The sequence below is a fragment of the Rhinopithecus bieti genome, unplaced genomic scaffold, assembly GCF_001698545.2.
Source record: "Rhinopithecus bieti isolate Rb0 unplaced genomic scaffold, ASM169854v2 scaffold_54331, whole genome shotgun sequence".
In the NCBI taxonomy this organism is placed as follows: domain Eukaryota; kingdom Metazoa; phylum Chordata; class Mammalia; order Primates; family Cercopithecidae; genus Rhinopithecus; species Rhinopithecus bieti.
In genome coordinates, this window is record NW_016821659.1 from 981,742 (window position 1) to 1,005,700 (window position 23,959).

Sequence of the window (23,959 nt, forward strand, 5' to 3'; positions counted from 1 at the left end):
AGTTCGGCAGGGTTGGGGGGAGGCATGGAGGTGACATGAAGATACGACCATGGAAGCTGGAAGGAGTGAGATCACAAACGGTCTCAGGTGCCTGTTGGGAGTGTAGTCCTCGGGAGCCACCTGGGGCTGGGACCTCCGGCATGACTTTCTCACGCCTATGTGGAGGTCAGTGCTCTGCACTGCTTCCCAGTCTTACCCCGTCCCAGCTTCTTGCCACCTGTTTCTTCTGTTGGGTAGCAGGAAGGATGTGGGGGGGTGGTCCTAGCCTCGGAGTTGTGGACGACCTTGAACTGATATCACCAAGTTATCCCTCAAAGTTCCCAAGGTCGTGGCTGAAAACATCTTGGGCCAACCAGACCTGTGGCCAGTCCAGCTGGGCTCCATGCTGAGGCCGGCTCTCTTACCGTTTCTCTCCTGCTGGGCAGAAAGCTAACCTGGACACCCTGAAATCCACGCGGAATCCGAAGGACCCAGCTCTCCTCCACCAGTGGGAGAAACTGCTGAGGGAGCTGGTGGAGGACTGCAAGTAGGAGTAGGGGCACTCTGGGGTGCAGCTGGCCTGGAGCTGAGCCAGATCCAGGCCTGGGGGCTCAGAGCAGTGCCCTGAACACCTCCCCCCACCCTCCTTGGGGAGAAGCACTGCTCAGACCTCTCCCCAGCAGGAAACTCCAGGAGTCACTTCTCCCTTCCCGTTCAGGCCCCCTGACCGCCCCATCAGAATGGTCCCTGCTGCCCCACACCCACGCCCGAGGCTCCTACCGAGTCAACCTGTCCCCTTCCTGCAGACAAGCCCGCACAGCCCCGCCTCCCTGCAGGCCGTGGTAGAGGGCTGGATGAGAACCCAGGGCTGGACGCACAGCGAGCAGGCTTCCTATGGTGGGAAGGGCTCCCGGGCCAGGCCAGCAGCAGATGGGGGCAGGATCTTGAGGCCAGGAGGGGCACGCTGGCCTAAGGCAGGGCACTGGTGACACTGGGAGGCAGTAGAGAGGTCCAGCCCCTGCTACCCTGTCCTGGCCACAGGCGCCCCCTGCCCTGCATGACCGACCAGCCCAAAGCCACCAGCCTGGACAGGAAGAGGTGGCAGCTCCGCAGCCTCCTCCTGCAGGAACTGGCCCAAAAGGCCAAGCAAGCCATGCCCAGGGACATGGTGGCCACCGCGGAGGACTGGCTGTACCGCCTCAACGCTGTGCTCCCGGAGGTGGGTGCTGCACACACTGGCCTGGAGCAGGGCTGGGAGCCGGCCGCGCAGGGCCTGACGTTCTCACACCTTGGCAGCCCCAGGTGGGCCTTCCTGACGTGATGATTTGGCTGGTGGCCAAGGAGCAGCGAGTGGCCTATGCACAGGTGCCTGCCCACTCCGTCCTCTTCTCCCGGGCAGGGGCCCTGCACTGCGGCAGGCTCTGTGGGAAGATACAGACACTCTTCCTACAGGTGGGAATCAAGGGGTCCTCAGGGGAGGACAGGGCCAAGAAATGGCCCCGGGGGAGCCCCTGAACTTTCAGGGCAGCCCCTATGGGGCTTGTTTCCCTGGTCCCTTAACCAGGTGGAATGGGGTTGAAGCAGTCCCCAGAGGAAGAGAGGGGTCTGTGGCTGCCAGCATGTTGGGTGATGCCAAGTCCATGTACCTCATAAATGTTCCCCAAATCCACCTCCTCATGGGCGCGGTGGCTCACAGGTAATCCCAGCACTTTGGGAGGCCGAGGCAGGTGGATCATCTGAGGTCAGGAGTTCAAGACCCAGCCTGACCAACATGGTGAAACCCCGTCTCCACTAAAAATACAAAAAATTAGCCGGGCATGGTGGCGCATGCCTGTAATCCCAGTTACACGGGAGGCTGAGAGAGGAGAATCACTTGAACCTGGGAGACAGAGGTTGCAGTGAGCCGAGATCATGACGCTGCTCCAGCCTGGGTGACAGAGCGAGACTCCATCTCAAAAAAAAAAAAAAAAAAACGAAACAAAACCAGAAAACAAATCCACCTCCTCCATCATCCTCATGGCCGCCACTTGGTCTAGCCCCTTGTCATCTCTTCCCTGGACAATGACAGGGTGATCTCCAAAATATTTAATGTCTATAAGATTTGGCACCAGCCCATCATATCAGATGCAAGCTATAAATAAGACTAAACACCCTGACCACCACCCTCACTCCCGGCTGTGACAGTGGCCTCCCTGCTTCTGATCCTCCCGGGGGGACGTGGGGGCCACTCCCTTCTCCCATCAGAGACTCCCTGGCTCCCCACTGCCTCCTGGAGAAGGTGCCGCCTTGTGGCCTGGCCCCTGGCCCTGCATCCATTCTCTCTAGCCTATACTCTCAACAGTAGGGACACTCTGGGCTTTCCCTGGCCCCAACTGTACCTGCCCTTTGCCGTCTCCACCAATGTGCAAAGTTCCTTCCATGCCCACCAGAGTCCTTTGCATCCTGCAAGAGCCCCTGAGACACGAATCCTGGCTCTGTGTGGCCCTAGGCCAACTCCTGACCATGCCCAGCCCTCAGTGTGCTGCTCTGTAGAATGGGCCTGGCAATCACTATGCCCTCCTCGTGGTGGGCTGCGAGGATCCAGGCCTACGATGCACACTGGGCAACTGGCACAGTGCCGGCCCATAAACTCACAGGGAATGTCTGTCAGTCCCATTATCGACGTCCCTGCTACTCCCTCTGCGAGGCACTCCCAGCCTCTCTGCTTCATGGCTGCCAAGGTGGAGCCACCCTGCTCTGGAGGGCAGAACAGAACTCCATGCCATTCACTTACGGCTCCAGCACTCAGCTCAGTGAGGGCCCCGCTCCCAGGGCTCGGGGGGGAAGGGGCAGGTACAGCCCACTTGGCGGGTGGCTGGGGTGGCCTTCAGGGTGTTTAGTGCCCCTATGGGACCGGTCGGCCTCTGACTCAGTACCCAGAGGGTGAAGGACAGAAGGATGTGCTCCCAGCTCACCTCCGGGTCTGCATGTGGCTTGGCAACGTCACAGACAGCAAGGACCTGCAGCTTCTCCGCCAGGGTGACACGGCGGTGTACGCGGAGACGGTGAGTGGTGAGCGGCAGCCCAGGGCCAGGGCAGGCATGCAGGGGTGGGGGTGGGGTGGCCTGGCAGGGAAGAGATGGCCTCCCTGCAGGGCATTTGGCGTGATGAGGGAGGGTGAAGCTGCAGTAGCCCTGCACTGAAGAGGGAGAAAAAATTCCTGACCGAAACTGAGGGCGAGGAGAGAGTCTGATGGAGGAGGCAGAGACTAAAGCAATCTTGGACGCTGCCAGCTCTGGTCTCTTGTTGATCCTCCACACACGTGTGGAGACAAGGGGGGCAACTAAGTGGCCTCCAGGGCCTGATCCCCCTCTCCCTGATGCAGGTTTATTCCGAGCTTTCTCCTAGTTCATCAACAGCATATGAAGTGAGCAAGGCTCTGACTTGTAGGGGCCTCGCCCATCACCAACAGGGCAGCCTAGGACCCCTGCAGGCCCCAGCAGGGTCCCAGGAGGTGAAGGCCTAGAACGGTAGAGGAGCAGGATCTGAGGCATCTGCCCACAGAACGATCAACCTGGGGAGTGGGCGGGCGGTGGCCAGGGACTGCTCTAGAACCAGAGGAGGGGAGATGTCCTGGGCTCCCTGAGGGAGGACATGGCTCAGGAAGCCATGTGAACAGCAGAGGGGAAATAAGGTTTGAGTGTCAGGCTTTTTAACTTACTGAATTAAAACATATGTTTGCAGCATCTAAGTTGCATGTGTAGATGGATACATTGTAATATGTCTAACCAGCTCTGTAGGTCTTGGAGGTGCAGAGGCAGAAAGGGGTTCAGGGTGAGGGGCAGGGAGCCAGGCCTATATGCTCAGCAGGCACCAGCGGACTGGGCCAGTGCCTTTGATGGCAGCTGCCTGCTCTCTCGTCACTGCAGACCCTGGGGAGCCCAGCCCTCCTGCACCATTTGACCACCATTGCTGCCTCTGGGCCTTTTCTTTTTTTTTTTTTTTGAGACGAAGTCTTGCTCTGTTGCCCAGGCTGGGGCGCAGTGGCCGGATCTCAGCTCACTGCAAGCTCCGCCTCCCGGGTTCACGCCATTCTCCTGCCTCAGCCTCCCGAGTAGCTGGGACTACAGGCGCCCACCACCTCGCCCAGCTAGTTTTTTGTATTTTTAGTAGAGACGGGGTTTCACCATGTTAGCCAGGATGGTCTCAATCTTCTGACCTCATGATCCGCCCATCTCAGCCTCCCAAAGTGCTAGGATTACAGGCTTGAGCCACCGCACCCGGCCCGGGCCTTTTCATCCACACTGAGCACACAGGCCCTGCTCTCTCCCCTTCAACCCAGACCTCTCTCCACATCTGTGCCTCCAAGCACTACATAGATGTCTTATGATATCTCTGTCCAAACATGCAGCATCAACTCCACTCTGCCAGCTGAGTGACCCAGGGCAGGGTTGACCTCTGAGCCTCAGTGCCCTCACCTGTGCAATGGGGACATGGCCCTTTCTTGCCTGGCTACCACAGTTTTAGGATGCCCCTGCAGCCCAGAGTCAGGGGGTCCAGGGGAGGCCCATGTCCCCGCACTTTGTGCTGGAGGAGGCGGCCGCCCTGACAAGCTTCCCTCCCCTAGTATGAGAATCAGGCCAAGTATAAAGACCAGTGGGGGCAGCAGGGGCTGTATCGCTGCCCCAGCTTCTCAGATGTCATGGGGAACAAGACCCTCCCCATGACGGATTTCCAGCCACCCCTGGGATGGCACTGGCAGGACAGCTGGACAGTGGAACCTCAGAGGAGGTAAGGCTGGAGGGGGCAGGCCCCACCGGAGGGGACACTTTTCACCTGGGAGGGCCAGTCCATGTCAGCCCAGAAAGATGGGTACCCAGCCCCTAAGCCTGGTGCCAGAGGGCCGAGGTGTACCAGGCCAAGGGCCCTGCCCACCACCCTGTCCTGCATGCCAGGCCCTGCTGGCCCTGTCCTGCCCAGAGCAGATGGGGATGCCAGGTATGGGAACGCTTAGCCAGCAGAGGACGGCCCCAGGGGCTGCTCGGGGAGGTGTGCTGGGAACTTGGGGTCTCACTACCCCCAGACTCCTCCTGGACATAGACATCAACAAGAGCCAGGTGCTGGAGGAGGTATATGAGAACCAGGGCCGCGACGCCAGAGGCGCCTGGGGGCCTGCCGCCATCCCAAACACAGACGTGGTGAGTAGGGCCAAAGCTGCCTCAGGGGTTGGGGGGCAAGCAAGGCCACCAGGCGGGGCGCCTTGGAAGCTGGGGGTCCCAGTGGAAAGGGTCTGAGCCCTATGCCCTGCACTACGCGTGGGGCCCTGGGTGAGCGCACCAGCCCGCAGGCACTCTCTCTCAGCACTGATGGGGTGAGGGGTTTGTAGAAATACCTGAAATAAGACTGAAAAACAACAAAAGGAAGCGGTGGTTTCCTCCTAGGCTTCCTTCAAAGGTACTGCTTACCCCGAAGGGGAGAATCTGCTTAGGATGGGCTAACCCAGCACTGTCCAGTAGAACTCTCCATGGTGATGGAAATCGATATCTACATGTGTGGCTACTGAGCTATTAAAATGGGGCACTAGTGAGGTGAAGGAACTAAACTTTGAATTTTAACTCATTTAAGCTAGACTAGCTCCAGGCGGCTGGTGGCTACTGTATTGGGCAGTGAGGGTTTAACTGATCTCAAAAGCATGCAAGTCTCCCCTTTACAATGAGGAGGAGCAGTTTCCAGTGCAGAAAGGCAGGTCCTTGGAGCGTATTCAGTGATGGCTCTGGTGGCATGAGGTGTGGCAAGCACAGTCTGGCCTGGAGTGGGAGGCTGCTGCGGCCACGGCAGGCACACACGCAGGTGTGGGAAGAGGGAGGGAGGGCAGCCTCTTCCCAGCTTATGTGCCCCTTGCTCGCCCTCTCTGTCCACCTGCAGAACGGACAGCCCATGGAGGCCCGGGAGAACGTGAAGTGCCCCCAAGGCTGGCACTTTAAGAAGGACTGGGTGGTGGAGCTGAACCACGCAGTGGACAGTAAGGGTCAGTCATTTGGTCAGGGTTGGGATCGGGAGAGACCAGGGCCTCAAAATCATGGCAGCTAGCAGACCAGAGTGGGATCAGAGCAGCCAAGCCCTCAGTGGGATAGGCCTCAATTCCTGGGCCCCCCCCAGCCTCCAGAGCTGGGTCTCCAGCGTTTCCCTACGCATGGGCCCCAGTTTTAAGACAGCACAGGCCCTCAGTGTGTCCTGAAGCCTGACCCAGAGCAAGGCGTGGCAGATGCTGGTGACCAGGAGGCTGTCACGTGGCGGCCGAATTCACCCACAGCAGCTCCAGGGCTGCAAGTCTCAAGGCCCGGGCTCAAGATGCAAGCCTTGCTGCTTATGGGCTGTGTGGCCTTGCGCGAGTCACAGGACTTCTCTGAGCCTCACCTGCCTCATTTGTAAGTTGGGCAGCTGGTCCCAGGCCATTCAGGTGACACAGTGCAGCCACTCTCCTTTCCACAGCTCAGGGCAAGAGGCGTGGCTGGGAGGGAAGTCGTGCCCCTCTAGGGCCTGTCCGGGCCTCCCAACCCGCGGACGCCTGCGGACTCAGAGGCCGTGGTCCCCCACCGCAGGCTGGGAGTATGGCGTGGGCATCCCCCCCTCGGGCCTGCCCCAGGTCTGGAGCCCGGTGGAGAAGACCTACCACTCGTGCCGCCGGCGGCGCTGGGCGCGCGTGCGCTTCCGGAACCGCGGGGCGCTGAGCCGCGAGCAGGAGACCGTCTCCTTCCTGCAGCTGGTGAGGCGTCCGCGGGGGCCCTGGCGGGGGCTGCGGGCAGAGCCGCCTTCGCGGCTGCGGGAGCACAGCCCTGCCCTCCTCCCCACCGCAGGGCCCCGCCGAGGGCGAGGAGGAGGGCTGGGAGTACGGCGCCTTCGGCTCCAAGTTCCACCTCCACCCTCAGCCCCGGAGCCGCTTCCGCCGCCGCTGCTGGCGCCGCAGGCTGGCGCCCGACAAGGACAAGGGGGTCGCGCCCGTCTTCCTCCTGGAGGGGTCCTTGGTAAAGCCTCGCAGGCTGGGGGGCGCTGCCTGCAACCCCTGCTCCGGACAGGCCAGGGCCTGGCCCGGCTGGGGCGCTGATGGCGGAGGAAGGGCCTCTGCGCCTCAGGCTGGCGAGGGTGGCAGCATGAGGGAGGAGGGTGGCAGCGTGAGGGAGGAGGGCGACCGGGCCTGGGCTACAGGACACAGGAGCAGCACCCGAGAGCCTCAGGGGAGACTGTCCTGGCTACAGGCCATGGATCTGAAATACCGTGCTGGGAAGGAAGAGGACAGCAAGCCATGGCCATGGGGTCTGGACAGACAGTTCAGGGACCCCCCGAGGCAGGACGCCCGGCCCCCCAACATGCCCTTCATCTACTGCACCTTTAACAGTAAGGGCTGGCTCGGGAGGCTGCTTGAATGGCCCCAGAGGCCAGTGCCGAGGGCAGGGGGTGGGGAAGCGGTGGGGGCAGCCAGAGGGAGCCGCTGGTGTCCTGGGGAGGTGACAGGCATGGCTCCTCTTTCCCCAGAGCCCCACTACTACCAGCTCTTCTGCTACATCTACCAGGCCCGGAACCTGGTGTCCAATCAGATCCTGACATTCCAAGGTAGGTGTCAGGCAGCCTTGTCCCCAGCTGAGGACGAGGCCTCAGGGAGGAGAGCAGGGTCGTGTTCCTGCCTGCAGTCCCAGCCAGGGCCCCTGCCCATTGGCCCCTCACCAGCTGCGAGCCTTGTCCCTGGGTCCTGGTGTCATAGCAGCTCAGCAGTGTAAACACAGAGGCATGGATGAGGGTGACAGAGATGCAGACCCGTCTCCCAATCAGCTCATGGTGCTGGTTTGGGGAAAAGACACAAAACAAAGACTTCAAGGCAGGGCCGCTCTTGAGGTGTGACCCGGTACTGTGGAATTAGAAGCAGGAGCTGAGGGAGCTCCATCCCAGTGGTGGCCACTTAGCTGGGCATGGAAGAGGAGCTTGCCTGGCAGTACTGGTGGGGCATGAGGGCAAGAGAGAGGGCAGTATGCTTGGGAACCATGTGCCACCCTGTTTGGACAGTAGGGGCCGAGAGGGCCTGTGGGGAGGGCCTGTCCTTGGTCCTGTGAGGATGCCCCAGTGAGAGTTTCAGGAGACAAGCCATGTGCTCCAGCCTGGTCTTCAGTGCTGTTTGCAGGGAGCGGGGACAGTAGGTGGCAGGGCTCCAAGGATGTCTGCTGGGAGTTGTATCCCTTGGGCTTCACCACCCACATCGAGAGGCCCATGTGATGCTCCCTGATGCCAGGCCACTTGCTGCTGCCATGAAACAGCAGCCACAGGCCGGGCGCGGTGGCTCAAGCCTGTAATCCCAGCACTTTGGGAGGCTGAGACGGGCGGATCACGAGGTCAGGAGATCGAGACCATCCTGGCTAACATGGTGAAACCCCGTCTCTACTAAAATACAAAAAAAAACTAGCCGGTCGAGGTGGCGGGCGCCTGTAGTCCCAGCTACTCGGGAGGCTGAGGCAGGAGAATGGCATAAACCCGGGAGGCGGAGCTTGCAGTGAGCTGAGATCCGGCCACTGCACTCCAGTCCGGGTGACAGAGCGAGACTCCGTCTCAAAAAAAAAAAAGAAAAAAAAAAAAAGAAAGAGCAGCCACAGAGCCGGGCGAGGCGGTCACACCTGTAATCCCCACGCTTTGGGAGGCCAAGGTGGGCAGATCACGAGGTCAGGAGTTCAAGACCAGCCGAGCCAACATGGTGAAACCCCGTCTCTACTAAAAATACAAAAATTAGCCGGGCATGGTGGCAGGCACCTGTAATCCCAGCTACTTGGGAGGCTGAGGCAGGAGAATCACTTGTACCCGGGAGGCAGAGGTTGCAGTGAGCCGAGATCGCAGCACTTCACTCCAGCCTGAGCAAAAGAGCAAAATCTGACCAAAATAATAATAATAATAATAATAAGAGAAAAAAAAAAGGGCAGCCACAAGTAACATCCTCCCTAGAACTCCTCCAGAGGAGCCCCTGCCCTCCATCTCGGTGAGGCCCAGGCCCCAACCCTGGGAGGCACACAGAACTCGTGGATGGGACCAGATGATGCCTGGCCTCTGGTGACAGACTCCGGTGCTCTGCAGCTGACTCTGAGGGGGCCTTGGGAGGCCTCAGTGGCTGCCCTGCCTGACCCTCCCGGGCCCCACCAGGTCCAGTGGCTGCAGCAGCAGAAGAGAGGAAAGCCCCTCTCCCAGCTCAAGACACTGCTCCCTCCTCCTTCACCTCTCCAGGGCCCTTCATTCGGGTGGTCTTCCTGAACCACAGCCAGTGCACCCAAACCCTGAGGAGCTCTGCAGGCCCCACATGGGCCCAGACACTCATCTTCCAGCACCTCCTTCTGTACGAGAACCCGCAGGACACCAAAGAGAGCCCACCGCTTGTGGTGCTAGAGCTGTGGCAGCGTGACTCCTGGGTAAGGTGGGCTGGGCAGAGCAGGAGGAAGAGGACCTACCTGGCAGAGTGGCTGCGGGGATTTATTTTAGAGGAAAATGTATGGAAATTTCTCCCATGAGGCCTGACGTGCAGAGAGCACCGTGGAAATTCGTCTGCCAGCTGTCGCCCTTGCCTTGAGAAGCCCAGGCAGAGCTGGGCCCTGCCAGCGTGGTCTCCATGTTTTGTGAACTTCCCCCCTCCAGGGCAAGGAGAGCTTGTGGGGACGGAGCATGTGGCCCCCAGTGGTCTGGCTGGATCTCCAGAACCGGATCCTGCCCCCCATGAGGTGGCACCCCCTTGTGAAGGAGCTGGGGAAGGAAGAGGGCGAGATCTTGGCATCCTGTGAGCTGATCCTCCAGACTGAGGTATTGAGAGAGGGGGCCTGGCTGGGGAGTGTGGCGCTCAGTGCCCGTCCCCGTCCCATCCCCAGCCAGCGGGGGCCAACTCCACCCTGTCAGGAAATGCCTGGGGCCCAGGATCCAGGGCTGTGGGCTTGGTGACGCTGGCCTGCCCAGCCTCTCCCCTAAGTCCCCCTGCCAGCCCCTACCCATGGGGCTCTGGGCTCCGTGAGGCCTCTGAGGGACCTGCTTGAGGTGGGGGTGAGGGAAGTAGGACCAGCCCAGAGGACCTCATGCTCCCTGCCCTCCCCCAGAAGCTTGGCGAGAAGCAGCTGCCTATCTTAAGCGTTCCCTGGAAGAATGGGGCATACACACTCCCCAAGAGCATCCAGCCCACGATAAAGAGGATGGCCATTGAGGTGCTGGCGATGTGGGATGGGGGTGGTGGGCAGGGCAGGCGGGGGTGGTCTGGAGTGCGCTGCAGCTTTCTGACTACCGGATCTAAAGCTCACACCCCGAGAAAGACTACCTGGGAGGTGGAGGGAGACAGGAGAGAAATGAAGAGGTTCTGGTGTAACACTGGAAATCATTTTACCACACACCTTTGCAGTGGGGAGTGGGCAAAGGGCTGTAGCGTGCGTGATCACATTTCAGACTTTCACCGCAAACCTCTGCAGTGGGGAGTGGGCAAAGGGCTGTAGCGTGCGTGATCACGTTTCGGACTCACGCTGTCCCTGCGCAGTAGCAACTACTTTGCAGAGAAGGAAATAGAGGCTCCAAGAGACAACACATTCCATGCACAGTGACACAGGGACTACGTGGTAGCAAATGCCGTTTGACTGCAAATGCCAGGATGCTGCTCACGTCTCTTCTGAGAGTAGCATGGGGGCCCTCCTTCAGAACCCGTGTGCCCTGCCGCAAATGTGGCAAAGAACACAAGATGGTCAGGCCTCTGGGACTGACGGCTTCCCCGAGATCAGGCAACTTGGCTGGTTCCCGCTTTGGGTCCCAAGGAGGCCCTCGTGAGTCAGGGTGCAGCTATTTCCTGGCAGGGTGCCAGGTCACTGAATGACCACGGGGTCCTCAGTGAGCTAGATGGCACAGGGGCCCTGAGAAATTCAGACACTTCCTGCTTCTTCAGGCCTCAGAGGCAGTAGGCCTCAGGAACTTACACCTGAGAACTGATGAGGCCAGACAAGGCAGCGGTGAGGAGGGGCAATGCCTGCGGGCTATGGAGGTCAGTGGAGGATGCAGCCAGTGGCCAGAGGGCACCTCCGTCATGGGTCGGGGGACAGCGTCCCAGCCCCAGGACACGCACTGATCCCTCACAGGACGGGGAAGCCTGTCCTTGTACGCCTTCGGACACTGGCTCCTCTGCAGCCCCATTCCCTGGCCCTGCGGCTCCTGCTGCACCGCTACTGCCCCTCAGCCCCCTTCTCTGGCCAAGACCCCATTACAGAGGCGCTGCCTGCCCCTTGTCCTGCCCTCCTTCTTGGTTCTGGTAGATCCTGGCCTGGGGCCTTCGGAACATGAAGAAGGCGAGCTCCCCCCAGCTCCTGGTGGAATTCGGGGAAGAGTCCCTGAGGACAGAACCCATCAGAGACTTTCAGACCAACCCCAACTTCCCTGAGTCCGAGTCTGTCCTAGTCCTCACAGTGGTAAGAGGCCCAAGGGCAGGGGCTGGGCAGCCCTCTTCTTCTGTGGGTCTCACGCTGCCCACATCTCCTCGGGGCTGCAGCTCATGCCCACAGAGGAGGCCTACTCGCTACCCCTCGTGGTGAAGGTGGTGGACAACTGGGCCTTCGGCCAGCAGACCGTGACGGGCCAGGCCAACATCGACTTCCTCCAGCCCTACTTCTGTGACCCCTGGGCTCAGGACTACGTGCACCCAAAGCTTCCAAGTACGGCCCTTCCTCCGTGCCCTTCCACAGGCCTCACGAGCGAGCCCGCACTGGGAGTGGGGTAGGCCCTGCTTCCCCCGCAGGGTTGGTGCTTCCTCCTCAGCCCTCTCCCCATCCTGAGACTCGTCCCTGTGCTCTCTCCGCACAGGGCTGTCTGAGAAGAAGCACCAGGATGTAAGTAAGGGCTGCAGGCCCACCTCCTCCCACACTGCTGACGGGGCGTAACCCTTGGGCCTGAGGAAGGGTGTTCATTAAACAGAGTCCGGATACCCGTGCCCAGCTGTGAGGCCCACCTCGCACTGCAGGGCCCTCAGCCTGTGGGGTCTCTGCAGGTCTCTGAGCCTGACTGCACATTAGAATCACCTAAGAGGTTTTGGTTTTTTAAAACTTTTGAATCCTTTTTTGTTTTTTTGTTTTTGAAGCAGAGTTTTGCTCTTGTCGCCCAGGCCGGAGTGCAGTGGTGCGATCTCGGCTCACTGCAACCTCCACCTCCCGGGTTCAAGCGATTCTCCTGCCTCAGCCTCCTGAGTAGCTGGGATTACAGGCACCCGCCACCATGCCTGGCTAATTTTTTGTATTTTTAGTAGATACAGGGTCTCATCATGTTGGCCAGGCTGGTCTTGAACTCCTGACCTCAGGTGATCTATCCGCCCTGGCCTCCCAAAGTACAGCAATTACAGGTGTGAGCCACTGCACTTGGCCTTAAATCTTTAAAAAAAATTTTTTTGGCTGGGTGCAGTGGCTCACACCTGTAATCCCAGCACTTTGGGAGGCTGAGGCAGGCAGATTACTTAAGGTCACCGAGTTCAAGACTGGCCTGACCAACACGGTGAAACCCCATCTCTACTAAAAATACAAAAAAAAAATTAGCCGGGCATGCTGGTGCGTACCTGTAATTCCAGCTACTCGGGAGGCTGAGGCACAAGAATCGCTTGAACCCTGGAGGTGGAGGTTGCAGTGAACCAAGAGCCCACCGCTGCACTCCAGCCTGGGCGACAGAGTGAGACTTCCCTCCCTCACTTAAAAAAAAATTTTAGGCTGGGCGCGGTGGCTCACGCCTGTAATCCCAGCACTTTGGGAGGCCAAGGTGGATGGATCATGAAGTCAGGAGATCCAGACCATCCTGGCTAACACGGTGAAACCCCGTCTCTATTAAAAATACAAAAAACTAGCCAGGCATGATGGCGGGCGCCTGTAGTCCCAGCTACTCGGGAGGCTGAGGCAGGAGAATGGCGTGAGGCATTCTCGGGAGATGGAGCTTGCAGTGAGCTGAGATCCGGCCACTGCACTCCAGCCTGTGTGACAGAGCGAGACTCCGTCTCAAAAAAAAAAAAAAAAATTATAGAGACAGGGATCTTGCTATGTTGCCCAGGCTGGTCTTGAATGCCTTAGCTCAAGCGATCCTCCCACCTTGGCCTCCCAAAGTGCTGGGGTGACACAGCCTTACCTGAGAGTTTTTAAACTCCTGAGGCCTAGGCCGCTGATCTATCAGAATTGCTGAGGTAGGACCCAGGCATCCACATTTTTTCCAACCCCTTCCACACAGGTGATTCCAGTGTGCTTTCAGGGTTCCCAACTATTGCTCAAAAGTGGTGCTTGTCAAACTTGAATGTGCAGGAATCCTCCAGACATTGTCACCAAAAGCAGACTCTTAGTAGGTCAGGGTGGGGCTTGAGGTTCTGCATTTCTGAGCGCCTTCCAGAATCTAGTCTGCAGCTATGGGCAATGAGGACAAAGAACTATGTGTCCCCTTCTTCTTGCTCCCTAGATCCCGTTTCTAAAGACTCCTGAATTGAAAGGTCTACGGGAAAGGCAAGGGCAAGGGCGCCAGGGGAAACCCTGGCCTCGACCCCTCTCTCCTCCCTGAAGTCAGAGCCCGTGAGTGAGCGATGGCTTTCCCTTGCTCAGCCTCTCCTTTTTCAGTTCCTAGGCTACCTCTCCAGAAAGTTCTGGTTCAAGTCCAGTAAAGCAGAGGTGATGAAGGCTCAGCCCCAGGGAACGAGGAGCAGCCCCGTTCAGTGCAGGGAGGTTGGGGGCTGCCCCCGCCCAAGGCCAGAACAATCCTCTTCTCCACCAGGATGAGTATGAGCACGAGGTGGACTGGTGGAGCAAGCTGTTCTGGGCCACGGATGAGCACAAGTCCCTGAAGTACAAGTACAAAGACTACCACACCCTCAAGGTTTGAAGGAGGGAAGAAAGGGGGATGGAATCAAATCACCCACTGCAGGAGGCCAGCAGAGCTATAGCCTCGATTCCTCTGGGAAGCCTCCAGTCGGGGGGGTTCCCGCACTGTCTCCCAGAGACTCCCAGATGCTTTGGAGCGAGGCCTGGGAGCTGGTGGTCCCTCCATCTCCTAATCTCGGGAACAGTCCCTGCCAGCCAGGGTTCCACACACCCCTGCAGGTGTATGACTGTGAGCTGGAGGCCGTGCCAGCCTTCCAGGGCCTGCAGGACTTCTGCCAGACCTTCAAGCTCTACCAGGAGCAGCCCAAGTTGGACAGCCCCGTGGTAGGGGAGTTCAAGGTGTGTGTCCACCCCAGCTTAGCTGCCCCCGTCTCCTTGTGCCCTTTCTGTCCCCGGAAGACAAATAAAAGCCCTGGCTCTATATGCTCATGTGAAGATGGAGCAGGGCTTGAGAAAGTTCTGGGCGTGGAGGAGATTCGCCTCCACAGGGACTCAGGGAGTGCTCCCCTTCCCCTCCCCGCTCTGGCCTATGCTGGCCTCCCAAGGCCGCAAAGCAAAGCCCGACTGAAGGGATAGATGGGGTGGAGCGAGTCCACAGCGCACAGACGGACGGGGAACTCGCCTACTGACTGCGGGTCCTCTGCCGACACCCTGATTCAACATAGTGGGCCCTGCTGAACACCTTGCTGGACCTGCCTCCACTGTCCTCACGGCCTTCTGTTCCTGCTACCCTCAGCCCACCCAACCCTCTCTCTCCTGAACACGGGCTGGGCACCTCCCGGAGGGCTTTACAGAGCTGGCCAGCACTGCCAGGCTGGGACCCCAACATCCCTCCCCCGCCAGGGCCTCTTCCGTATCTACCCCTTTCCTGAGGACCCAGAAGCCCCGAAGCCCCCACTGCAGTTCTTGGCTTGGCCAGAGAGAGAGGACTTCCCCCAGCCATGCCTGGTGCGGGTGTACGTGGTGCGAGCCACCAACCTGCAGCCCCAGGACTACAACGGCCTGGTAAAGAACAGCATCTGCCCTGCACAGGTGCCCCACACGCTCCCCTTAGCCCGTCTCTGGGAGCCCCTCCAACTACCGACACACACAATGCCAGTGCCCCACAGGCTCCATGTGGTGCAAGGGGCTTGTTTCCGCCCCCTCCCACCCTCCCTGACACACCTGGACAGCCTCCCCAGTTCCGATCCTTCCCCCACTTGTCTCTGACCCCAGTGTGACCCTTATGTGATCCTGAAACTGGGCAAGACAGAGCTTGGCAGCCGGGACATGTACCAGCCCAACACCCTGGATCCCGTCTTCGGCACGTGAGCTGCCCCAACCCCCAAGACCCCTTCTCCACTCCCACCTCCTCCACACCGGAAGTCGGCCGGAGAAGGCACAGAACGCTGGCACTGCTGGCCAGTCTCCAAGTTCCTACCACAGCGTCTTACACGCCCTGGTGCTCAACAGATAGAAGACAAATGCATGGGTGGGCTGGTTCTACCGTTTCTCACTCTGGCTGGGAGGGAAGCTGAGATCCCCACACCAGGCCTATCCAAAGTCATTTTCAACCATAACCAGGGGATGGCGATTGGCAGAAGGCAACCTACCCCATGCTCTGCTCTCCACAATCTCCATGAACAAACAAGGGGCCTACGGGGCCAAGACCCCGGTGAGGGAGGGGGCACAGAGACACTGCCCACATCCTCTGCCGTCTTCAACACCTCACCCCTAGGATGTTTGAACTCACCTGCAACATCCCCCTGGAGAAGGACCTAGAGATCCAGCTCTATGACTTCGACCTATTTTCACCTGATGATAAGATAGGAACCACAGTCATCGACCTTGAAAACCGACTCCTGTCTGGCTTTGGAGCTCACTGTGGGCTCTCCAAATCCTACTGCCAGTGAGAGTGGGCCTGTCTGGGAAGGGAGTCAGCTGGGGTGGAAGAGTGAGCCCACAGCTCCCTTGGGAGAAGCCTGCATCTGGGACAGGAAACAGGGCCCAGACCTGCCCAGTCTCCACCCAAGCTTCCACCCGTGGTCAGCCTGCGGCTCACAGTGGTCGGTGTTCTTCAGGACCCGAACCTTCAGACCTCTTCCTCTCACACCCCCACAGGTCAGGACCCTTTAGATGGCGGGATCAGATGCCCCCAAGCTACCTCCTAGAACGCTATGCCAAGCGCAAAGGGCTGCCTCCGCCTCTGTTCAGTCCTGATGAAGATGCTGTTTTCTATAACGGGAAAAAATTCAAGCTGCAAAGCTTTGGTGAGCAGCACAGAACAGTAGCAGAAAGCACAGACACAGGCCTCTGGAAGCTGTGAGGCTCCAGAATGGAAGAGCTACAGACTCGGGGGAGAAAGGGGAGCACAAGGAAAGAGCTCCCTGGAGCCAGAGGGCGGCCCACCCCTCTCCCTCACTGCTACCCAGGCTGTGGTGGGGAGGCTGATAGGAAGGCTAACGACCTCACAACCCCCTCCTTCCATCCCTCTCCAATCCAGAACCCAAAACCCCTACTGTTCATGGTTTGGGGCCCAAGAAGGAACGCCTTGCACTCTACCTCCTGCACACCCAGGGGCTGGTGCCTGAGCACGTGGAGACCCGCACACTGTACAGTGACAGCCAGCCAGGCATCGACCAGGTATGAGACTGGAGGGGCCACTCCTGGCTCCTATGGGAGGAGCTAGATCAGGAGACAGAGATCCCCGTCCACCCAGGACGTCGCCCACGAGAGGGGAAGGGCAGGCCAAACATTCGGTAATGTACATGCACAGAAGACAAGCATGCTGTGCACGTTAATAAGCAAGAAGTTCTGGTGATGTCACTTAGAATGGAGAATTTCAGAGCTGGAAAGGTCATCTACAAGAAACAGAGGCCATGCACCAGCTGTGGGAGGCACTAGGGAGCCCTACCAGTCAATGTCTCTGTTGCCTTAAGTCTCTCCTGAGGGGTGGGAAGGTGGCGCTCAGGTCAGACAGTGCAGACGTGACAACGCTGGTTCTGGCTGTTAATTGCAGGCTGTGTCTTCTCCACAGCGAAGAACCCCAAACAGACAAATACAAATCTCCAAAGGCGCCTAATCATCAGTCACTCTGCAGCCACCATCATGGCTCATCTCATTTCTCTAAACTTCTCAAGCTCTACCACATTCCAGACAGAAAGTCCTCTCTGAGCAAAATTTTTAAAAAACCATGCTCTGGCCAGGTGCGGTGGCTCACGCCTGTAATCCCAGCCTGTGGGAGGCGGAGGCGGGCAGATCTCTTGAGGCCAGGAGTTTGAGACCAGCCTGGCCAACATGGCAAAACCTCTTTACTAAAAATACAAAAATTAGCTGGGCATGGTGGCGGGTGCCTGTAATCCCAGCTACTCAGGAGGCTGAGGCATGAGAATTGCTTGAGCCCGAGAGGCAGAGGCTGCAGTGAGCTGAGATTGTGCCACTGCGCTACAGCCTGGGTGACAGACGGAAACTCTGTCTCAAAAAACATATAAAATAAAAAACCATTCTCGTTACACCTGTTTTCTCAAATGGGTCACTTCAAAAGAATATAATTAGGTCAGGTAGTCTGAAAGGCAGGATGTATTTGTGTGTTTTCAATGTTGGCAGTTCTGCCCTTTTTCTTTCCTTTTCTCCCCCTTTTCATCCCTTACTTTCTTTCCTCTGTATGTGTGGCTAGCTTAATACCCTTAGGTTGTAGTTCATAACACAAAATGACCTGAAAATCTGGACTGGTATCTAGTTTCCTTGTACTCGAGGCTATCAAGCAACCCCAAGCTGCTTGATAAATGAAGCCCCACGCCCGATCTGGAGCCCCGTCCAGACAGGCCACCTAGCATGAGCTAGGGATGGCGTTCACCCTCCAGACCTGTTGTAAGTGGAATCCCAGCACCATGCCATCAGCCCCAAAGTTACCGTGTCCCGATCTCACTGCGCTACTCTCTCCGTCAAAACAAAGGGGGAAGCTGGTGGGTGGTCGCCTGCGGCCTCACAGGTATCTCTGTGCCCTACCCCTTGGTGTTGGGAACACAACCTCAGCAGACCTCAGAACCTGGGACAGGGAACCCCAGGCCAGCCTGCTGAGAACAGAGGCTAGCAACCCCCAACCAGCCAATGTATCCTGGCTCTAGGGAAAGGTGCAAATGTGGGTGGACATCTTCCCCAAGAAGCTGGGGCCTCCTGGCCCCCCAGTCAACATCAACCCCAGAAAGCCTAAACGGTGAGTGACAGCCCACTTCCCAATTGCTGCATTTCACAGTTCAGCCTCCCCCCAGTGCAGGGCACCACTCTCCTCAGGCACTGAGCTGCAGTCATTTGTTTCTCTGCCGGGAAGGGAGGAAGCTCTCCTGGGAGCTTTCTTGCCCTGAATTGCCCACACTGAGTAAGAGCACACAGGGTGGCCTTGCAGGCCTCTCCGCCCTCACCGAGGCTGCGGCTGGGGAGCTCCTCCTCAGCAAAGCCTCAGAGCGCAGTGGCCACAGGTATGAGCTGCGCTGCGTCATCTGGAAAACCGCCAATGTGGACCTGGTGGATGACAATTTAAGCAGAGAGAAGACGAGCGACATCTACATCAAAGGGTAAGGAAGAGGAGTCAGGCTCCGGCGAGCCCCTCAGTTCCCCAGTTCAGTCATCCTGCCGACACGGCCCAGTCCTGAATGGGACACCTCTCTACTTCCGGCTCAGCCTGCTGTCGGCTGGGCAGCCCTTCCCACGGGGCTGCAGCTGGGGGTGAGGACAATGCACATGAGCCGCAGCTGATAGGACTCTGGCCCCAGGTGGTTGTATGGGCTGGAGAAGGACATGCAGAAGACAGACATCCACTACCACTCGCTGACTGGGGAGGCTAACTTCAACTGGCGGTTCATCTTTACCATGGACTACCTGGCGGCGGAGCGTGTGTGTGTCCAGAGCCAGAAGGTAACAGGCTGGGGCGTGGGGGCATGGGGGGCGAAAGGCCACACACGAACAGACTCAGGCTCCTGGAGCTCCTCCCCTCACCCCTCCAGAGGCTCGCAATCTGTCCCAGAATAGCAGAAACATGTCCTCAGGTGGAAACCCTCTTCCTTGATAGTCTGTCACTGCTGGGTAGAGGGCTACTGAGGGATGCAAGGGAAACGTCCAGGAGACAGGCCGGTGACATGCTCTTCTGGCATCCCCCCAGGATTACATATGGAGCCTGGATGCCACATCCATGAAGTTCCCAGCCCGACTTATCATCCAGGTCTGGGACAATGACATCTTCTCCCCCGACGACTTCCTAGGTGAGGTCCTGACACAGGGCTTGTGACCACAGAAGAGAGCTCCTTCTTGCTGATGTCATTTTTCTGGGCTCAGGGGTCCTGGAGCTGGATTTGTCTGACATGCCCCTCCCGGCTCAGCACGCCAAGCAGTGCTCCATCAGGATGATGGACGCCGACCCCAAGTGGCCCTATTTCCTCCAATACAAGCACTTCTCCCTCTTCAAGAAGAAGACTGTGACTGGCTGGTGGCCTTGCCAGGTCCTCGATGGTGGCAAATGGCGCTTGTCGGTAGGAGCTGGGGAAAGTGTCTACTGGTTAGGACTGCTTTGCCACATGCCCTGGCTCTAACAGACATCTAGGGACCTAGCTAAATCCCTTTTCCTTTCTCGATCCCGGGAAGCGGCCTTAAAACTACCTGGCTCTGCTGTCTGAACTCAGCCTCCCCCTCACCCATGGTGTTCCTAGGGCAAGGTGAAGATGAGCCTGGAGATTCTGTCAGAGAAGGAAGCCTTAATCAAGCCAGCCGGGCGAGGCCAGTCAGAACCCAACCAGTACCCTACACTTCATCCTCCCCTGTAAGGGTCCTTGGGGCAAAAGCACCAGATCCGTCTTGCTCCTCCGTGTGTGTGGGGTGGTGACCAGTGGGCCTACTGTGGAGAGGTGGTAATTACCTCCCACCCCACAGCTCTGTGCTCAATCAGCAAAGAACAGACTTGGGGTGAGAGTTGGGGTAAGCAGAAGTTGGTTTTTTGTTTTTGTTTTTGTTTGAGATAATTGTCTCACTCTGTCACCCAGGCTGGAGCGAGGTGGCACAATCTCTGCTCACTGCAATCTCTGCCTCCTGGGTTCAAGCGATTCTCCTGCCTCAGCCTCCCGAGTAGCTGGGATTACAGGGGCCCGCCACCATGCCCAGCTAATTTTTGTATTTTTAGTAGACAGGGTTTCACCATGTTAGCCAGGCTGGTCTCGAACTCCTGACCTCAGGTGATCCACTCACCTCGGCCTCCCAAAGTGCTGGGATTACAGGAGTGAGCCACTGCGCCTGGCCCAGAAATTGCTTTTTTAAAAAAGAAAGCTCTTTGCATCGATTGCTTGACCTGAAGGTTCTCTCTGCCATTCTGTGCCATTTCCCTGGCTCCTGGACAGACGCCCCCACACCTCTTTCATGTGGTTGCGGTCACCAGTTCAACACTTCTGCTCTGTTTTCTGGAAACGCTATCGCTTCAAACTCATAGCCTTTGTGGTCATATTGATTATAGCACTTATGCTGTTCAACTTTATCTATTCAGCTCCGGTGAGTGGCAGCCCTGCAGGCAAGGACAGAGGTGGTCTCGGGATGACTCTGGGGAGAGCGTCTTCAGCTCGCCACCCCAGGCTAACTGTTGTCTGTTCTCTCTAGCACTATTTGGCCATGAGCTGGATCAAACCTCAACTTCAGCTGTATCCTCCCATTAAAATATTCAATATTATCACTTCACTAAACACCAGCAACGCCAGCTCTTCCATCCTTCCCACCCAGGATCCAAACCTAAAGCCTACAATAGACCATGAGTGGAAACTCCACCCAGGACCTACCAACCACCTGAGTAACATTTTCCCAGAACTTCCAGCCCCAGAAGACTAATGAGCCCACGCCGCCTGGCTTTCCTCCTCTACCAACAGCCCTCCCCTCGGGCCGCCTGCCAGTTCTCTGTTTCTGTCTTCTAGGATAGATGCAAGGTGCTAGGGGTATTCTAGCTCTTGTGTTTAGAAATCACTTCCAACAAGAAGAGCAGAGCTGTAATTTTCCACTGAAATAAACAAGTTCTGTACCAGAGAGCCATCTTGTAATTTGGGGGTGCTGAAGACAACATGAAAGGCTGAAAATGCTAGCCCTTCAGACACGACTCACGGGGACAGGGAGTGACGTCATCTTTGTGTCCCACCCCTAGTCCACAGGGTCTCTCATACTAAGAGGCTCTTATTATGGAGGGAAATCAGAGCCTCTTAGGATGGAGGAAAAGGGTGATTGGGAGAAGTGGCCCTTATGGGTAAGCAGCAAGCCGAGGCACCGGCTCTCACCCACAGCATGTGCAGAACAGCCCTGCCACGGACCAGGCATCTCCCTCCTCTAGCACACAGCTAGGATGACACTGCCCAGGACAACATTCCGCCCATTCATGATGGGAAACATTTCTTTCTAGAACAAAAAGCAAGAGCCAAAGCAGGACATCCTATGCCAGGTCAGGTGGTTTTCTTGCACCATACATTTCTCTAAAGGACCCCAAGGCAGGTGGGGACTGCATTTCATGTCTTCCCTGACCTCTTTAAAAAGCCTCAAGGTATCATGAGCTGGAATCATACAAACCCCACAGGTTCCATCTTTCTCACTCCACCCCTCCCCTCTGATGAGACCCCTTCCACCTGCACTGCTGCCTTGGCCGTATCAAGAGCCTACCTAGGTCCTCCCATGGGTCCATACAATCTCCCCTTCAACTCAAAAACGACAAAACCACCATTTCCTTTTGCAGTTCTCCCTGTTCCAAGGTCAAGCTCCAGGTCACGGTTTGTCCTCTGGCACCCTGGAGCCATTCTACTATTGTGGAGGGGAGGTGGCAGGAGGAGGCCTCGTCTCTGCCTCACCTGAATCCCACCTGCAGGAAAGCACTACAGCCTGTGCTGTTTAAGTGCATGGGAAGGAAAGAGCCTGAAGAGACAGAGACCTATGCCTAGCCAAAGTGACCCCCTTTCCTTCTGAGCTGAGCTGAGGGCTTTTCCAACCCAGGAGAAGGCAAAACAATGGTTGATGGGCTTGAAGCTCAGAAAAAAAGGCCCGCTCAGAATAAAGGCCTGAACTTTCCTCAGACCCACTCCTAGAAGAAAGAACACAGCCAGAAGCTCACGTTTGGTTCCATCGGCGATTTTAAGAATTTCACTGAGGCTACAGAGGTTCATCGGAGGACTCAGAGTTCCAGGCCCTCCAAGGAGACTCTGGCCTGTAACTGATTTAATCCCAGGGCAGTAAGGTGAGCAGCATGTGACCCCTTGTCAGATAAGGCAGTGGAGTAAGGGCTGACACACAGAGGACAGCACTCAGGCTGTGCTGCTCAGTGACAATGAACTCTTCCAGGCACAGATGATGAGGGTCTGTTGCTCTCAGACTTGGAACATGAGAACAGCAAGTGTTTCTTGTCCATTAAGAAAAAAAAAAGCCAAATTTCTTCTCTGGGCAGTATCCAAGCCCAAGATATAAGAAGAAAAGCTTCCTTACACTTTCAACACTCAAAGTGGGATTCCAAAAATCGTAACTACAAAACATGCAGCTAAGCAGGCTCTAGCAAGTCCAGAAATATCTCCACATGGTGAGACCCCATGACAAATATTGCTTTTGGTATCAAACCTGGAGTTGGTCAGTTTCACAGTTAATCCACGGCATCTATGTCTTCCAGGCTTCTCTGGATTTTCACACTAACTTTTAGCCAAACTTGACTGAGGGCCTGAAGAGACTTGATTGGGAAGTCCATAGACCCAGGGCCCATGCTAGAGAACAGGAGCTGGAACAGTGATCCAAAGCAGAACACCCTCTCCCTAGGGCCGCCTAATGAAGGCCAGTGAAACGCAGGTGTGTTCTGCGGCCCCAGGCCCCAACAGAGAGGCATCCAAATGCCTTTCGCAGCTCAGGTCACACAGAGAGAGGACAATGAATGGAGTGAAAGGAAGGTGAGGCAGGGAAGAAGTTTCCATCCTGGTTTCCAAAGAAAGCTCCTCAGGTAGGCAGAGGTTGGGTAAAATGCAAAACCCAATGAATGGATGGTCAGAAAGTATGTGGTATTACCAGTTTTTAACTCTTTGTGGATTCAAAAATGAAGTAGAAGGGCCCTCTGAGTCACATCACAAGGCAGCCTGGGCTACGAAATTCCGTTCTGTGATTTTGGCATCACACCCGCACACGTTTCCTCAGGCCTCTGCTCCCCCGTGGAAGGACTGCAGGGAAAGGCACATCACAGCAGCACTGCCTGGGGTGGGCGCTTCCCAGACCAGAGTTAGATGTCCCCATGCACAACCATGGGAATGCGGGGTCCCTGCATTCAAAACTCCAGTGACAGAATCTAGTCCCGAACCAGCTGCCAGAGACGAGAACACCCTCCAGGCTGCATGCTCAGGCCAGTGTCTGCTCCCTCCATACCTCACGGGTGACAGTCACAGAAGTGGTGGCAGCAGAGGGCTCAGTAGAAGCGCTTTCGGCTCTGTTCCTGCCATTTGTTGTAGAGTATGATACCAATGACTATGGCAAATACAGAAAACACCAGGGAGAAAAAGACGATGAGGAAGAGGGCCAGGCCACTCAGGGGCGGCAGTGGAGCTGTCACTAAGGAAGCAAGAGAGAAGCAAGTCAGAACACAGGGCGCCCACCCAGTAGGGAAGGGTCAAACTGCAGGCTGTCCGGCCCCCAGTTTCTGACATCTGTTTCTGGGAAGCCCGAGCTTAGACCCCCTTTCCAACTGAGAAACAAAGCGGCCCTCCAGCTGCTCATCTGTAACCTGAAGGGGAAAGGCAGATGCAAGTGCTCCTACCCTTCAGAGGAAGAACACAGAGCAGAGACCGCCCTGTGAGCTACGGGTGCAAGTCCCCTCTGAAGCCGTGCAGCACTGCAAGCTCCTCCCCAGCTATGGGACCATTTCCTGGGCCCTGTGCTCACTCTCAGGCAGCTTCATGTTGTCCACGGAGGGCAGGAACACATCTCGATGGAGCTTTTCCTCTTCTGGGGTTCTCTCCACCGTCAGCTCAAACAACTTCAGGGAAATGACATCATGATTATCTGAAGAAAAATGGAAGAAGGATGACTTGAGCCACTTGAAAAAGAGGTATGTAGGCCGGGCGCGGTGGCTCAAGCCTGTAATCCCAGCACTTTGGGAGGCCGAG

General features: G+C 57.3%; 2 protein-coding genes across 5 annotated transcripts in view; one reads left to right on the forward strand and one right to left on the reverse strand.

The window, feature by feature from the left end:
• Positions 1 to 22,338, forward strand: part of FER1L5 (fer-1 like family member 5) — a 68,424-nt gene extending 46,086 nt beyond the window's left edge. Inside the window, exons 20-52 of the mRNA XM_017860467.1 lie at positions 426 to 526; positions 1,021 to 1,198; positions 1,276 to 1,431; positions 2,892 to 3,023; positions 4,586 to 4,749; positions 5,042 to 5,156; positions 5,884 to 5,986; positions 6,561 to 6,724; positions 6,816 to 6,983; positions 7,215 to 7,353; positions 7,492 to 7,569; positions 9,217 to 9,398; positions 9,622 to 9,783; positions 10,071 to 10,175; positions 11,262 to 11,414; positions 11,495 to 11,657; positions 11,806 to 11,831; positions 13,581 to 13,631; positions 13,735 to 13,836; positions 14,061 to 14,180; positions 14,685 to 14,846; positions 15,057 to 15,148; positions 15,559 to 15,729; positions 15,942 to 16,090; positions 16,324 to 16,463; positions 17,948 to 18,036; positions 18,299 to 18,394; positions 18,593 to 18,734; positions 18,979 to 19,078; positions 19,152 to 19,345; positions 19,523 to 19,632; positions 20,204 to 20,351; positions 20,457 to 22,338. Of these exons, the coding sequence (XP_017715956.1) occupies positions 426 to 526; positions 1,021 to 1,198; positions 1,276 to 1,431; positions 2,892 to 3,023; positions 4,586 to 4,749; positions 5,042 to 5,156; positions 5,884 to 5,986; positions 6,561 to 6,724; positions 6,816 to 6,983; positions 7,215 to 7,353; positions 7,492 to 7,569; positions 9,217 to 9,398; positions 9,622 to 9,783; positions 10,071 to 10,175; positions 11,262 to 11,414; positions 11,495 to 11,657; positions 11,806 to 11,831; positions 13,581 to 13,631; positions 13,735 to 13,836; positions 14,061 to 14,180; positions 14,685 to 14,846; positions 15,057 to 15,148; positions 15,559 to 15,729; positions 15,942 to 16,090; positions 16,324 to 16,463; positions 17,948 to 18,036; positions 18,299 to 18,394; positions 18,593 to 18,734; positions 18,979 to 19,078; positions 19,152 to 19,345; positions 19,523 to 19,632; positions 20,204 to 20,351; positions 20,457 to 20,681 (4,380 nt within the window). The 3' untranslated portion in view covers positions 20,682 to 22,338. The remainder of the gene's footprint in view (positions 1 to 425; positions 527 to 1,020; positions 1,199 to 1,275; positions 1,432 to 2,891; positions 3,024 to 4,585; positions 4,750 to 5,041; positions 5,157 to 5,883; positions 5,987 to 6,560; positions 6,725 to 6,815; positions 6,984 to 7,214; positions 7,354 to 7,491; positions 7,570 to 9,216; positions 9,399 to 9,621; positions 9,784 to 10,070; positions 10,176 to 11,261; positions 11,415 to 11,494; positions 11,658 to 11,805; positions 11,832 to 13,580; positions 13,632 to 13,734; positions 13,837 to 14,060; positions 14,181 to 14,684; positions 14,847 to 15,056; positions 15,149 to 15,558; positions 15,730 to 15,941; positions 16,091 to 16,323; positions 16,464 to 17,947; positions 18,037 to 18,298; positions 18,395 to 18,592; positions 18,735 to 18,978; positions 19,079 to 19,151; positions 19,346 to 19,522; positions 19,633 to 20,203; positions 20,352 to 20,456) is intronic.
• LMAN2L (lectin, mannose binding 2 like) overlaps positions 21,941 to 23,959 on the reverse strand; it is a 32,417-nt gene continuing 30,398 nt past the window's right edge. For 3 of the 4 annotated variants that reach the window (XM_017860499.1, XM_017860501.1, XM_017860498.1), the window contains 2 exons: positions 23,736 to 23,855; positions 21,941 to 23,405 (listed from right to left, as the gene is read on the reverse strand). In XM_017860499.1, coding sequence (XP_017715988.1) covers positions 23,263 to 23,405; positions 23,736 to 23,855 — 263 coding nt within the window. In that variant the 3' untranslated portion in view covers positions 21,941 to 23,262. The remainder of the gene's footprint in view (positions 23,406 to 23,735; positions 23,856 to 23,959) is intronic. The other variant, XM_017860500.1, reaches the window with a different exon arrangement.